The 16827-nt window shown below is 38.1% G+C and overlaps 1 protein-coding gene across 1 annotated transcript; it reads left to right on the top strand.

Annotated features, from left to right (window-relative positions):
* Positions 1 to 5587: 5587 nt before the first annotated feature.
* Positions 5588 to 11671, top strand: LOC110451752 (beta-1,3-galactosyltransferase brn-like). The gene is made up of 2 exons (XM_021499922.1): positions 5588 to 6271; positions 11561 to 11671. The coding sequence occupies exons 1-2, from the start codon at positions 5588 to 5590 to the stop codon at positions 11669 to 11671; spliced, it is 795 nt and encodes a 264-aa protein (XP_021355597.1).
* The last annotated feature ends 5156 nt before the right edge of the window (positions 11672 to 16827 follow it).

The following is a 16827-nucleotide window of genomic DNA, read 5'->3' as shown; positions in this document are numbered from 1 at the left end:
AGTGAATTAAACATATTTTAAAGATATTCCTTCCTCGTATCTTTTGCATATGTGTTTATATGGAATGGTATTACCACCCTAGTGCCCAGGTGTCAATAGCCACTGCCGCGCGGCATTCAATAACCAAGAGGCCTAGGATGATGCTATTTGGCCAGAAGCAAACTGGAATGAAGGGCTACAAAGTTTGTTCAAATAAATGACCTTCACCCTTTTTCAAGGTCACAGGGGTCAAATATGTTAAAAATTAGAAACAACTTCTTCTGAATAACGAAGAGGCCTAGAATCACGATATTTGGCCAGTAACATTCTGGATGAAGGACTACCAAGTTTGTTCAAATGAATGACCTTGACATATATTCAAGGTCACAGGGGTCAAATATGTTTAAATCTTTAAATGACTTGTTCTGTATAACCAAAAGGTCCAGGGTACTGATATAATCCCAGAAGCATGCTGGGTTGGAAGACTATAAGCTTTGTTCAACCTAATGTTCTTGTTCGACATTCTAGGTCACAGGCGTCATATGTTTATATTTTTTTAATAGGTTCTTATGAATCAAACACTTATATTCTGCCTGTAACTGTATTTTACTCCACTTTTAAGATTACACGTGTGAAAGTAATACCAGGTGAGCGATTCAGGCCCATTGGGCATCTTGTTTCGCTAAACCAGGCTGACGTCAACCTCATAAATATACAAAAATGTGGCACGATGACTGCGAAAAACTTTGAAACTCTGAAATGGCGTGTGTTTTTGGAGGAAACGGAGATCATGTCCGCGGAAGGAGAATACATTTTACGTGCATATAGGAGGTTTTTAAAAATTATCCATCTTTCCAACGGGTACTAAGCATTTTTCCGTAGATTAACTAGAAATGTTGTTTTGTGGGGTCGACTTTTCGACAACGAGAGTTTTCCTCCTTTCTCGTATATATGATCAATGGGGTGTCATTTTTACCGAAAGTCGATCTTAACCCCTAAAACATGTAAAACAAGTACTAATTGTAATGGGGGACCATTACAGATGTCCCCCAAAATGCCCCCATAGTCGCAAAGATACATCAGAAAAGGTTCGCAATGCCATACTACACTTACAATATACATACTAAAGAGATATGGCGGGTTGCTATGCCTATTTCCCCAAAGCTATGTCACGCTAGTGCGCGCATCCAACAGTGCACTGTTATGACGCGTCCTCGGGTATTTTTTATACAGGTAGCAATATCGGAATCCCGCGTCAAAGAATAGATTATTGTAAACAGACCACATATTTGGTATTTCGGCAATATTTGTTGGTGTTTAAGCACTTGATATAATTACTATTGCCAGTTGGAGGGTAAAACAATTCATAAATTTCATCAAAAATAGTGTCTTACCTACAAAGCGTAGCTGTACTGTACACGTGAACAGGGATTTGTTGACATGCTTCGATAGAAGTATGTCGCACTAAATAGTAAAGAAATTGTTACTAACAAAACTGATAAATCAATAGGTATGTTATTAAAATGTAAACAAAATCTTCCATCGATTTTAAAAAACACCATTGCCTTATTAAGGAAAATGATCACATGCCTAAATATTTAAAAAAAAAAACACTGAAGGAGGATTCGAACCTGCACCGTATACTTTCTAGTCGCAAGTAAACTACGTTATACATTCGGCTACATAGAACATATAGATATAGGCAATTACAAACTTATTTAACCCGAGAAACACCGGTCGCAATTTAGAGAAACTTGATCACCCCTGATTTTCATTATTTTGAGCACTTTCCCAAAGGAGGACCACTTTTCCGTAATACGATTTGTTTTTGCATATTACATTACGGTCACAAAAAGTTTATTCAAAAGTTGGTCCTCGGATGGGAAAGTGTTGAAAATATTTTTTTAAGTCCGGGAAACCCCATCACTCTCATAAATATAGTGTATATGGCTATATTTGCAGTATCATATTAGCAATACCTAATTTCTCAGCAGTTTAAAAATTCATATTCAATTGGTTTTGTATCTTTTGTATGCATTTTTGCTACACGAAATGTTTTTCTCCTTAATTTTTTCCCCGTTTTCATAGAAGGCGACTTAGGGAAATACGGGCAGTTTTCCGCCATACCTCTTTAAGTGTCATCGCACAATATCTGAATTGCGACCAATCAGAAATGTCTATGTGGTTGCTATGGTAACGAAACCTATGCGATTGAATTCGCAGTCCCCTAATACCCCTATATACCAATTGTCATCAAAATCGAACAATATCTAAATTTTGACCAACCAGAATCCTCTGTGTGGTTGCTATAGTAACAAATTATATGCCGTTTTATTCGCAGTCCCCTTATATACCAATTTTCATAAAAATCGAACAATATCTAAATTTCGACCAATCAGAGGCCAATAATTGGCAGCTATTTTGTACAATCACAAAACAAACACCGCAGTTGTATTCGTAGTGCCTTACTACACCTATGCACCAAATTTAATTCAAATCAGACAGTATTTAACTTTTGACCAATCAGAGGAAAAAACGGCGGCCATTTTGTTGAAATGTGAAATCTAAGCTATGGAAGTGATCATTGTCCTATGATTCACCTACATACTAAACTAGATCAAAATTTTACAATATTTAAATTTCGACCAATCAGAGGCCAGGAAATGGGGGCCGAGTGATCAAATTTGATCAAAATTGGACAATATTCAAATTTCGACCAATCAAAGGACAAGAAATGGAGGCCGAGCATACCAAATTTGATCGAAATCCGACAATATTTAAATTTCGACCTCTCAGAGGTCAGGAAATGGCAGCCATTTTTTTAACCACAAAACAAACACCGCAGTTGTTTTGGTAGTGCCATACTACACCTATATACCAAATTTCATCAAAACCGGACAATGTCTAAATTTCGACCAATCAGCGGCCACTGTCCAGCTGACCAGTCGGATGACCGATCGAAAAACGAAAATACTCTTGCGCACCGCTTGTCATACACGAACACTCATGTAAAGTTTCGTTGAATTTCGCCATACGGTTTTCGAGAAACATGTCGGAAACCTCGTCGGCGGAAGAAAGTGGAAGAAATAAGAACAATAATAATAAAAAAAAAAAAAAACAAACAAGAAACGGAATAGAAACAATATGTCCCCAAACTTTGTTTGGGACACATAATTACTCTGAGCACCTTCGTTTAGGTCCAAATATAGCTGTAACAAATTCTCAGATCCCTGTGTATTGAAAAAGTTTGATGTATTTTACATTCTGCACTTACCAATTACTTGGTTGTGTTGTGTTATGGCCCATCGCAAACTTTGTCATTTTCGACTTATGTTGATTTGAACATATCCCTGATCGGACGTGAAAAGGCTTTGAGTCACGACTACACGGGTTATCTCCGCGTACTCCGGTTTCCTCTCGTATTACATTTCCAGATGTATCTCACCAAAATTTCGCACGTATTTTTTTTTTTTTTTAATAATCAGTTTATCATTAATGCCAAATTTGGTTCACAAATATAACTTGCATGTCATACACATAGAAAAGCCAATCTACAATAAATTGACTGGAATTAACTGAAAAGAGGATGTGGGATAGTGTGGCTGACTGAGAAAAAGAAAGACAAAGATAAAAGAGACATAGAAGTTTTAGTACTATTTTCATCAGATAAATACCAATGCTGAATCGTTGTGAGCCTATACCATACATTATATATCAGGAGGGTAGGGAGGTGTAGGGGAGTGTGGAGGGGTTAGTGTACAGGGTGTTTGCCAGAGACCAAAGGTTAAACAATTACAGATACTAATTCATGTATATTAACACTTCAACTTCAAAAAACATATTACGTAGCATTTTCAAAAACAATTACAGATTCTAATTCATATTTTAACACTTCAAATTGACGAATTATATTATAAAGCATTTTCAAAAACTGCTTGTGTACATTTGCGTTTTGATATTTTAAATTCAGATTCAAAACGAATTGCAAACGATCAGTTTACAATGACTTTCATGGCCATCAAAAGAGATGTCCTAAACAAAACAACTTTCATGATCCAACAGGTCAGTAATTAAAATGAAAACGATTTTACGGTTGAATAGCTGTGCCAATGACTTATCTAAAAATGACATAATTTTCACTATTGCACGTGAATTCTTTCCAGTCGGTAACTTTTCAAGTCTTTCCGTCATACTGTTAGATTGATCGGGAATCAATCATGACGTTTCATTCTGACGGACATTCCCGAGTGGAATCCGCACGATGTTTAATACCCGACGGAACTTGTACCATTGAACTAAAAACCTCGTTCTCACGAAAACGGTGTTTCCACAATTTAGAAAAAACAACTCACCGCAAGATAAAATAGAATGTTCTTAGTTGTTTTAAACGCAAAAATAAGGATTGAAATGCATCTTTTTAATATGTTTTAAGATATATAACAAAGTTCCGTTCAAACATATTCCACGCTGTGTTGAACTGTGTGCAGAAAGTCTCATTCATGGTTTCATGATCCGATTTTGCCTTTATATCCACAGACAAAATCTCATTTCCGGTTCTCTCACAAATCTACAAAATATTACTGGGAAAATATGTTCGTTAAACAAATACGCGTTAGCCACGGCCCTATATCAAACAATGTGTTGTTTATCGTCGCAATGGCCAGCTTTTTGGAAACAATGGCCAAAAAACACGCCATCAAAACAATATATTTGACAGAATTATCTTGTTGTTTGGTTCGACTGTTTGTACATTTAACTTCCGGTTTTGATGGTATGCTGCGATTCTTCCTGGTAATTTCCCGAGTCACCGACGTCCTCATATTGATATAAAATGTTAGTTTTGGTGCAAGAGATGCAATATGTACATTTAATATACGTTTGCCTATTATTAGCTTTATATTTATAACAATTTTTTGTCGGGTTACCCACATGAATATAAAACGAAAATCTGGTATGCACAGCGTTAATCCACAAAGTAAGTGACACGAGTCAGAGCAAAATGGATTTTCAAAAATAAAATGTGTTTCCAATACATACAGCGTTAATGAAGATAGGACGTAATATTGTACGACCCATGCGTTTATGATAAAGAGCAGATGCATGAATGTGTACGCCTTGTTAGTTTTGGGAGATTGGCTCGCTGTATATTTGCCCCCTCCTGTTAAGATTGTAACATAACATTATCACATTCAAAGCATGGTTAGCACATGTATCGAAACACCTGCTAGAAGTATGATGAAAAAAAAAATATGCAAATAAATTCCTTAACGTTATAAACTATTCATTCAAACTCACATTTGTCACGAGCCAGTACGATAAACTGAACGATAGATAAATATAGGGATTTATAATTTGCAAGAACCGTGCTTTAGCAAGCGATACTAACGACCTCGAGTCTTATCAGTCACTTATCTCCAGTGTGGCTTACCAGGGCCATCGGTTATCATTATCAGCTCCCTGTTAACAGATCTTTGACCGAACGCCATGTTGGCAGGGAGGGGCGTTTTCAGGCAGACCTAGGCCTTTTGACCACATGATGATGAGTTTTCCGAAGCAAATTCTAATGGCATTGTCGTTACTTTCCGTTGTATCTGTTCTCATTTTAACGATGTTTTATTTAAATATTGGACCAAGTGTTCAGCCAAATGGATGTATAGCCGCAGAGGCGTTATCAGGGTTCAATTCGACCTTGTACTCGTTAGAAAACCCAAGATGGCGATCGGAACTACAGATCGAGCAACAGGTGAAAGTGGCGATACCATTTTATAATAACCCAAACTATACTTCATATCCACTGAATATCGACATGAGGAAATTTGTGAGGAATCATCGAGAAGGATCGCAGTATACAACGCCCAAAATGATCAATGTGTATCCATATATGTTTATCACAAAACCGGAAGTGACGTGTACAAACAGTACAAAATTGTTGTTTGTTATCAAATCAGCACCAAAAAACAAAAGAGCTCGACAAGCTATTCGTGACACGTGGGCAAATGAGGAGAGTGTATTCGGGATAAAACGAGTGTTTGTATTGGGAAGGACAAAGGTGTATCATAATGATGTTGAACAAGAAATAAAGACACACAAGGATATACTACTTATAGACTACGAGGATAGCTACTACATGAACACGTGGAAGTTACGTGGTGCTTTAATCTGGGCCGGGAACTCGTGTACAGAATGTGATTACGTCATGTTGGTTGATGACGATTATTACGTAGCCACAGATCTGTTACTACAGCAACTAGAGATGACCGGAAACAGTAATGAATCTCTATACATGGGATGGGTAAATCCGCGGTCGTTTCCGTTTAGATCTAAAAGTAGTAAGTGGTATATATCATCAACAGATTACCCGTATGACATTTACCCACCATTCGTCAGCGCCGGAAGTATAGTGATGTCAATTAATTTCGTTCGGGATTTTATGTTTGCAAGTCAGTTTACGAAACATATTGTTTTTGATGACGTATTCTTGGCTATTGTTGCCAATAAAATGGGTGTGGTCCCAGTAAACAACAAATTATTTTATACGGGGAAGGTGGAATATTGGAATCGACAATTCTGGAATACCCTTACGGCTCATGGGTATTCCCGTCCAGCAGATTTAAGGAATGCTTGGAAATGTCATATTCTTTTGAAAAATAATGGTTTGAATACGGTTTTTAAATAGTTTCTTTTTAATTTTTCATAAAAAAATATGTTTGATATTCATTTTCTTCGTATTATTTATTGATCCATTCTCATGTAGGCTATGTACATTTTCAACGGAAAGTTACATGCAATGAGTTCATTTTGTAACGACGATTGTTTTGAAAAATGTTAATAAAATCGTCTGGGTTGTCGGATGGTCGAATGAATGACCCAGAGATGCTTGTTGTTGTTCCAATTGATTAATTTGTATTCAGGAATTCCACAGATTAAGTACAATATAACAAAATGTTATACAGATAGTATATATAATATCTTAGAGGAGTACACCGGTAGTCCGAGCGTAACTTCTCGTGTCAGAGACCTGACTCGGCCGAATCTATTTTCTAACTATTCATATTTCAATTTATATCTATGAAAGGTTTTGCTGGGTGTAGCAAGTGTCATTAATTATCAAATATTACATAAATATGTACCATTGTAAGATGACAGATAACTTAAAGCTTATACATCAATGTTACATGAAACTGACATATAGGTAACTTAGGACCAAATTTGGTAACTAGAACACAAAACATTTTAACATCACTTAAACGGTTCTGAAGATACCATCCTAGGTACCTACTGGCCAAATATCATGATCATGGGCCTTAGCATTTAAAGTTGACCTTCTATTCAAAGTTACTTGTACATGTATTTATGTCACTAGCTTAAGGTCAGCAGGAGGATATTATTATAAGGTAATAAAAAATATCAAACACTATTGATATGGTTCAGATTTGACCAGAACGAAATATTGTCACTGAGGCGTATCACATGTAGACATTAGTTATCAGTTAAAATCAATTATACTTTCTTTGAACCAAGTGGTCTATAAAATATATTGAAACAGTTAAAATGAAAATACATATCGTTTAAAATGTTCAAAAAGTTAATAAAAAGTTCTGTTTGTATTTGTCTTTATTTTTCATAACTTCACACCGTAACAATTTGCTTACACGTGAAAGCTGATAACATGACATTGTAAGGGACAACCCGTTCAAAGCATAAAGCTCCGTGATTGAATGTGTCGACATTCCATCTGTCTTTTTACCACATAAACAATATGAAAATTCGTTTCAAAGGAATCACTGCGGAAGTACTGATTTGTTACCTCGAGACAGGGTTTTAGTTTTATCGCACCTTTTCCGGTTGTTCCTTTTTGACATTTAATTTACCTGTGTTACCTTTATTATCCTTTTTGCTTGCATAAGTGTTGTTTGAGTTATATGAGAGGTTTTAAATGAAATTTCCTCCTGCACAAAGGCATTTCGTTACATAACGTTCAAAAACGAGGAAAAACATATATTGACGTATTCGAAACCAGACAACTAAAGTATGTAGATTAATCTGACAAGCAGTAGTAACTACAGATTCAGTTCATAAATTAACATTATAGATTGATACCAACCTAATGATACCGTGCAGTTTCTATGCCAAACATTATTATCCAAGTAGATGTAACAGTGCTAGAAACCCAGTAAAACTAGCTAGCTTCATGACAACTTCATTTGGCACAGTTTGTGACCCGCGTAAAATGCAGATCATTCGGGTAAATCAAGGAATGTCGTAGGTGTGCCAGGTAACGTACGGGGTCCATTAAGGACACGTACTCCCCTGAAGTGTAAGTCACGTCCAAGTTTAGATTTTGTGTAACGGGTTTTCATAAAATTTAACAAATTGTCGTTGGGTCGCCACTATATCCAGTGTCAGCTGGTACGACCCCTGACCTTGGCCTAGATAATCTACGACTACATACCATGGACTTTGTTTTTCATGAGTAAGAAAGATACTCCGTCTGTTATCAAGGTACTTAAATGATAGATAATTATGATAGAATATTTCACCAAAAAAGGAAATACTTCCTGATTCTACGTATTTTGTCGAAATGATATGGTCGTATAATGAATGCGCTGAATGGCTGACCAAGTCCTACGTACATATGTATGCTGACATGCCGGACTATTTTAAATATTGTTAAAGTACAAGTTGCATCCCACCTTCTTCATTTTTTTATTTTTTTTACTGAACAATGCAAGTCAAATTATATTGAAGTGTTTGTCAGTTTGTTCGTAACCCAGAATAGTTTTTAGAAGTACCCACGTTAGGAGTTTGACATCAGAGACTGTGAATTGTTGCTAGTAGTCCAGCTCTCTACCTACAATGTATGTTAAAGGGAACATTTCCCCCGCAACGTCAGAAGGAAACGATCCCATGGTTCATCATTGTGACATATTAATACGTGCAAGAGGTGCAAGTTTATGCTTAGTATATGATTTGCAGAGGTTTAAGTCAATATACGCTGTATACTACATTAGTCTGGACACAAACCTCCTATCACGTCATCAGTTGGTAACCAGCCCACTTCTGGTGTTTTGAGACTAATTTGCAACATCCTGCGGCTGGTGGGCTAGTAGTGGTGGCCACACTAATACTCGTCTATATCAGCATTAAATAACGGTTCTTTTCGTCGGCGTCATAGTCGGCATGACGCGCTTTAACAACTGCTCCCGATCGTTTGATAGCTATAGTTTTGAATTTAAAGATACCACAGTCAACGGGAACCATTTGCAAAAGCGATTGTACAGGGAAACATGTTCAACCAACCTCCAATGGAAACGTGCGTTTTTCAAACAACATTATCATACTTAGCTGAGATTACTCTCGCAGTCTTTCTTCTCCCAGTACGATTATAATTAGATTTTGGTGATGACGGTCTGGCTTGTTCTCACTATAATACAATATCAGGCTTTGGGCCAGAATCTTCCTGTCTAGGTCTACCCTAATCCACATAGTTTACAGCAGGGATCTACTGCCAGACCTAATAGAACTATTAAAGGCTGAAGCCCATGTCATATTCCTCTCCGGGAGGTTCCACTTGGTCCCAGCTTACTGCTTGCCGAGTTTCACAGAGTTTCTCTTCCTCTTTCCTCATCAACTCTTCTGATTTATTTTTCTTTGCCGTCCACGGCCTTCTCACGGTGCCGAAAATGGAGAGAGCGCATTCCTTGACGTGTGACACATGTATTCCCGATGAAATCCCTCAACTCCACTATATTATAACCTTTCCCCACCACAATACTCCCTGAACACTTCTTGGATGTGTCATGTTTTGCTGAACTTTATAACTTTGGAATCCCCTAGCGACATCAACATCATTCCGCTACTAAAAACTACTCAACTACTGATCTCCACCGTAGTTGTAGTTCTACCGATCACGAGGACCGATATGAAGCTTGATAGCACCTCAGGTCACTTCCTCATGTACCCATTTACCGCTCCATGAGGCTTCCCACTGTTTACATTGATATCTTATACAACCGCAGCAGCCATGTTAGCCCTACCAGAATGCCATTTTGGTATACCGATATCGTGTACTTCCCTGGACGTATTGGCTTGTGAAACCTATCCATCCACGGGTACACTTAGTTCTGTGTTTTCATTGGTTCTAACTTAGTTTAGCTTCTTTATTCATTCTGAACGCATACATAGTTGCCTCTATATTCAGATCATTGTCCATATATTCATATCATAAGTCATACTAGTACATTAGTCCATGTTAGTTGTCGCCGATTTCGTTATAAAATCTTTCCTGTGGACACTTGATGTAATTTCCAGGGATGAATGGTATTTCTCCATGCTGGACATGTACTGCCGAGTTAGCCTACCATTCTGTAAAAATTTACATCGTGATGTGCGATGTTTGAATTGCATCTACGCCCATATCACAACCTCCCCCAGCGTGACGACATCCGCCTGGACATGCGTCGTTGTAGTGATTGTCATGTTGTCCATGACGCCATTGCTGTCTTGTTGATAGATGAAATACTCAATTCGAGGTCTTCATGTTTCTCTGGCTACTTCCTTGATGGTGATACTCATTCCCTGGACGAAATTATTGTTGAATTGTTTACTCTGTCGCTCCCTTTTTCAAAGACTTTTCATATTGTAGAGCTCTCCAAAACTTTGAACCGCAAAATTATGCGTCCGAATTAACTCATTGCTATCTTCAGGGTGTGATGTGTATTGTGGTAATATTCCAGAGCTACTATACCTCGTTCAATTTTTATGGTACGGATCCACAAGCGTCTGTACTGTCTGATCATGCCACTGTCAAGTTGTATGGGATAGGGCCTAGTAAGTTGTAAGAACTTGTGCCCAACCCCTTCGACTATTCAGTGTCAATAAAATATGTTTCAATGCAGTAGTATTTATTCTCTTTAGCTTCTCTAATCAATTGGCTGATAATGCTTGAGGTTTGGACGACGTTGTTCTCCACATTGTCGTTTGGCAGATATCGAGATAAAGAAAACTTGAGTATTCCTTTCGACAGCAACAGAGTCTTAATCTGGTGTCTTGTCTTTGTTGAAATCTCTCTTCGTGCAGTGCAACATTTCTAGTTCGCCGGTACAAGTCCTTCCTTACAGTCTTTACTTAATGGCTGCTATAGTTTTCTTATACATAAACCAAGAGTTAGTCGAGTTTCCTAAGTCACAAATTCAGTCCAGTGTATGACCTAAGCTTGTGCCGAAATCAGTGTTGCAGCGTCGTTGCATTGAAATTGTCAGTCGATTGAGAAGTTGAGCGGAGAACATGTTACCTTCCTCGGTCAACGATTCGGTTATATAGTATTATAGATGCCTTATTTTGATTATCTAAAGCGTGCCCTTTGGGTGACATGTCGTGTTAGATGGCAAATCATGAACATTGTTTTTCATGCAGGCGCGACTGGAATGCGCTGGTGCATAATCTTGTTGAAAATTAGCTCCAGCGCGATGACGCTGTAACAACAGGAATACCACCGTCGTCAAAATTTCGTCTCGATAACGCAGCTCATTCAAATTCCTAGTCACTAGAACATCATGAATGGTAAAATCCACTGTAACAGGAGCGGGAATACCCGGGACCCTCCGAACGCAACTACCTGGTCGCCAATCATCGAATTAGTCCAGTTCCACTACACCACGAAGACCATCTCGTACCATCAGACTTCCGCTAACAAAACGGTCCCGTCAATTACGCAGCAGTTCCCAAAGCGTTCGCACCAACGTCTTCAGACTCAAAGCATCCCGTCACCTTTAAAAAAAAATATAGAATCTGGTTTACAGTTTGGTTTTGGTTTGATTATGTTTATCGTCCTTTTAACAAAGGGTTGTTACGATGACGTTGTGTCAGGATGGGACTTTGTTAGAGCTCTACATATTTAATTGGGATACTTTATGCGGTTTTTGATAGTTTGGGAAAATGCAGGACGACAAAGTGAAGTCCTCGCGGTCTCTCTCCAGGAACAATGAAAATACACCTGTGAAATAACCGTACATGGCGGTTTTTCCGAGCGGTCGTTACCGCGGTCTGCCGTTTTGCAGACAGACAGACGTCAGTTTGGTGCAGATGATTCAACAAAAGGTTTGTATTGTCTTTGCACGGTAGTCATATTTCTTCGTGTAACTTCACGTGTCCTTAAATCCCTTTCTGTTTTAAAGTTGTGACAGCTGCAGCATAATGCATATGGGTATTGGTGATATTTTGTACGAGTCAACGTGTAAATAACGTTCACGTTTTCTGACGATCCAAAACCAGTAAAAACCAAAATGTTCCAACGTATGGCGCTGAGAGAGGTTGGGGTATTGCTCTAATGTACAAGCTCCATCACAACGTCACGTCGTCCAGCAGTTACGTGTTCATGCACGAACTACTGCCCGTTTTGTCAGTCGTCTTATGCACACTGGACGATTAACGGACCGTCCCAAACGTGGATATATTAGCGTAACGTCGTAACGTCAAGACGGAACAATACGCATGCCTCACCCCAGGGACCGTTTTCCGTTTAGAGTCGTGACCTGTTTACTGACGAGTCTCGGTTTACGCTTTTCCAATCCGATGGCCGCCAACGTGTCTACTGACGTCGCGGTGAACGATTTGAAGGCCTGTTTTGGTTTGGGGAGGAATTTCTACTGGTGTTAAATCTCACTTCGTTGTCATTCATGTCAATCTCATAGCCGTTACATACCGCGGATCAGGTCCTCCAGCCGATCGCCATTCCCCCTATCCGTCATGCAGCGGAATCATATAACCTCATGGCAAGACAATGCCAGGCTACATTTAGCAGGGGGGTGTCGTGCTTTTTTTTTTTTTTTACCACAAAACAATGTTCCAGTACTTGATTGGTCACCATACAGTACATATATTTCTCACCATTGGGAATTTGTGGGACGGACTTAAAACAGGCGGGTTAGAAAACACGCCGACGCCCAAAAAAACGTCACCAAACTGACACGGCATTTTTGGTGGAAAAGAATGGCATCCTGGTTCAAAGAATAAATAGGTTGATGAGCTTTATATGGTGAGAAGAGTAAGGGCAATGATCTTCACCCACGAAGGACACACGCGGTCAAGAATAGACACTAGAATAGGGGATGGGTGACGTCATTCCAGACACCGCCGCCGTCTAGTGTTTCAATGTCATTTTTTCTCATAAACTGTTTCATATAAAAGAGGTGCAGTTAACTGTTAAACTTAACTCGAATGAAATATCTCCGATGATTTTTGCGAAATTTACCACAAAAAGTGCGTTACTTTTTCCGTCTTTACATATAAACCTGCACTACTAAATTACTAGAAGTGATAAAGGGGAGATAACTGATGCTATTTATCTAGACTACAGCAAGGCTTTTGATAAAGTGTCACACAGAAGGCTGCTACACAAACTCTCAAGATTTGGTGAACAAAGAGAAACCCATAATTAGATCAAATGGTGGTCATGAATGGTTCAGCGTCCAATATAGTACATGTACATATCACAAGTGGGGTCCCCCAGGGGAGCGTACTAGGACCGGTACGTTTTTATCTACATAAATGACTTCCCCGACACATTATCCAGTACCTCAAAACTTTTTTTGCGGGTGACTCAAAAATCTACAAAACAATCAACAATGGAGAAACAGAAGACGTAGAATATATTCCGATAGATCTCAACGCGATCTGTGACTGGACAGCAACATGTCTTATGAAACTCAATGTAGATACATGTAAACACCTCAGGATCGGACATATAAAGTACCATCGTCAATACATTTTCAAACAGGTAGGTCAGCTATACACCATTCAATCTGTAGACTATGAAGGAATTTGGGGGGTTATTATGGACAGAACAGTGAGAAGTTTGAAAACCACATATCAACATCAGTAGCCAAAGCAAAAAAATAACCTGTAGGCCTCATCTTCAGAACGTTTTAATAAGTGGATAATATATGAGCACATACACTATAAAAATCACTAGTCCGCCCTCACCTTGACTTTGCCGGTGTGGTTTGGTCTACACTCCCAATAAAGGTATAAAAACGTTGGAAAACGTAAAAAGAAGGGCAACACGTCTAGTCCCGACATAATTATATAATTCATATCCAGAGCGACTGCGCCATCTAGGTTTGTTGACTCTAGAATATAGAAGACGACGAGCAGATATGATACAAACATACAACATCCTAGAAGGAAAGACAATATAGACAATAGCAAAATGTTTACAATGACCCATAGCCATGATACCAGGCCAAGAGGGAATGACAAGAAACTGTTCAAAAGGGGGACTCACAGACAAATCAGCAGTAACAGCTCCAGCAACAGGGTTGTGGAGGCCTGGAATAGTCTGTCAAATTAGGTGGTAAACACAGACTCAACAAACTTTGGTCTGATCACCCTTGTACATTCCTGCTTAGATAATCTTGCGGAATATTTTACCCGTTATTATATCATTAACTATTTCAATTAATAAATTAAACTATTTCTTTTTACTTTAAAACGATTCTTTTGTGGTTGATTTTTCCAATGTTCATCTATATCGTACTCAAATGTTTAACTGTTTTACTACCACTGGCGGGAGGTTGTTCAAGTTGTCATCAGTTGTTTGTGTAAACGAGTACTTAATATTTAACCTCGTATACTCTTTATATCTATTTTTAGGTTATGACCTCCTGTATTTGAGGTTTCTTTAATTGTAAATAAGTTTGCGACTTCTGTGTCATATTTTCCGGAAATTAGTTTATACACCTCTTTCATATCACCACGTGATCTTCTATTCCGTCTTTGCGTATTGCAGAGTTATCTTCTCGTGAGAGCAGGTATTGATTGTTACGCCATTGGTTCGTGCAGGGATGTGTACTCTCACAAACAAATGACTTAACAATCAATACCTGCTCTCAAGAGAAGATAACTCTGCAATACGCAAAGACGGAATACGTTAATGTTGGTAATCTTTATTTCTTAAGCTGTTCTGTACTTGTTCCGTCGCTAGACGTTGAACATTTTCAATTCCTATTAAAAGGGTGTTTTAATCAAGACACCAGACTTGGTTTGCGTAATCAATATAAGGTCTTACTAAGGATGTTTATATATATAAAAAAAAATGAATGTTGATATATTCCAGTTTTCTCCGCAATACTCACATACTAGATTTTGCTTTATTAAGATTTTCGCATAAATGTTTGTCAAATGCTAGTTTATCATCTATGGTGACTCCAATATCCCTTTCCTAATTCACAAAAAGTAATGACGGCAAACGTTCATCCAGAGTATATTTGAATATTTCCCACACGCATCATTTCGCATTTGTCGGGGTGGAAACGTACGTAGTTAGCAGATTTCCGACAATTTTTATAGTGAAAGTATATCCTGTTGGAGCTCTGCACAGTCTTTTTATTTTTTTATTACTTTAAACGCTTTCGTGTCGTCAGTGAAAAGATCAGTATCCGTTCCCATGCTTGTTACAGGTGGCACATCATTTATATATATATTACGAAAAAGAAGTGGTCCTAGCACTGAGCCTTGCGGAATACCACTAATTACCGGAATTTTCTCCATTCGTGACAACTCTTTTTTTCCCTACAAAGCAAGAGTTTGATCCGAGAGGAACATTTTCTACCAATACTTATTTCGCGAGTTTATGTTTGATTACTTAACACAGTAAAACCTCGATATAATGCCCCTCGTTTAACTGTCCACCTCACCTACCGCCGACCTATTTCAACGTCCCCTTTTTCTCATCTTGTTAGACTATTCTTATACATTTACCTAATTTTATCGCAAAACCCCTTTATAGCGCCAACATTTCTTTGGACAAATGTCGGCAGTAGTATAACGAGGTTTTACTATACGATTATTGTCTTCGTCGTGACGTACAGTTTCGGGCTTATCTTATATAGAGATTACTCTTTTCCTTTGGTGATTCAGCGGGCGTAAAATAAGGAATGTCTTGTGAATCCATTGAGTATATTTAAAGTAACAGATATAATGTATATATGTTACTTGTATGTCTAATACTTTGCAAACTTAAAATTCAGTCAGGTTGAATTGGTATATATTTATTTGATTTTTTTTTCATTGACCATGTTTTTTATCAGCTTTGTAACGATTTTCTTGAAATACCATATTTCTATGTAATAAATAATGCAAAGTGTTCTCAAAACCTGTTGCAAATTTGTGTTAGAAAAGCAAATGACCCAGTATCCCAGCGACACGAAAAATTTTGGCACTGTGAAATTTTATGAAGAAATGAATGAAATTGTTGTCACCATCAATGTACACACACACGACAGAAACATGGCAATCAACAAATATGTCAGAGAAACAGGACACTCAACAAACCAAAAACGATAGCTGGCATGCAACAAAGAACATGAAAAAAGGCATTGCACAATGTGTCAACAGGGCCGCTATATCAAAAAGGGAAACTTGGTCACCTCTTCTTCAGGACAAAGTTGAAACGACACTCACACATGCGTTCTGGTGTATGAAAAATTGTAATGGGAACCCTGAGATCCTGAAACGGAACCTTCTCAACATCATTGAGCATTACAAAGGAAATCACGCGGGGTGTTATGCTGAGAGTAGATGCAGGAAAGATAAAAATGATGAACCATCTAGACAAATTCTTTCAGATGCAGTCGCCATAAAACTCCTATTCAAAGTGCTAACAAGTTATGTGTTGTATAAGAGTCCACATGATTTTGTCCTTGCACGAGACACATTTTATGTTGAAAGTTTTAACAACGTGATGAACATTTTTCATGATAAACGGATTTCATTTAGTGACAAACAATATGAAACACGATCTGTTATTGCAGTGTGTCACTGGAACACCAATGTAGACCGTAAATACAC

This window comes from Mizuhopecten yessoensis, unplaced genomic scaffold, assembly GCF_002113885.1.
Source record: "Mizuhopecten yessoensis strain PY_sf001 unplaced genomic scaffold, ASM211388v2 scaffold6169, whole genome shotgun sequence".
Taxonomy (NCBI): domain Eukaryota; kingdom Metazoa; phylum Mollusca; class Bivalvia; order Pectinida; family Pectinidae; genus Mizuhopecten; species Mizuhopecten yessoensis.
This window is presented reverse-complemented; position numbering and strand designations above follow the sequence as displayed.

Coding starts and splice junctions, on each gene's coding strand:
- LOC110451752 (XM_021499922.1), top strand. CDS start 5,588: ATGTTTTATTTAAATATTGGACCAAGTGTTCAGCCAAATGGATGTATA. Junction 6,272..11,560: donor AATCTCTATACATGGGATGG/GTAAATCCGCGG, acceptor CCACTGTAACAG/GAGCGGGAATACCCGGGACC.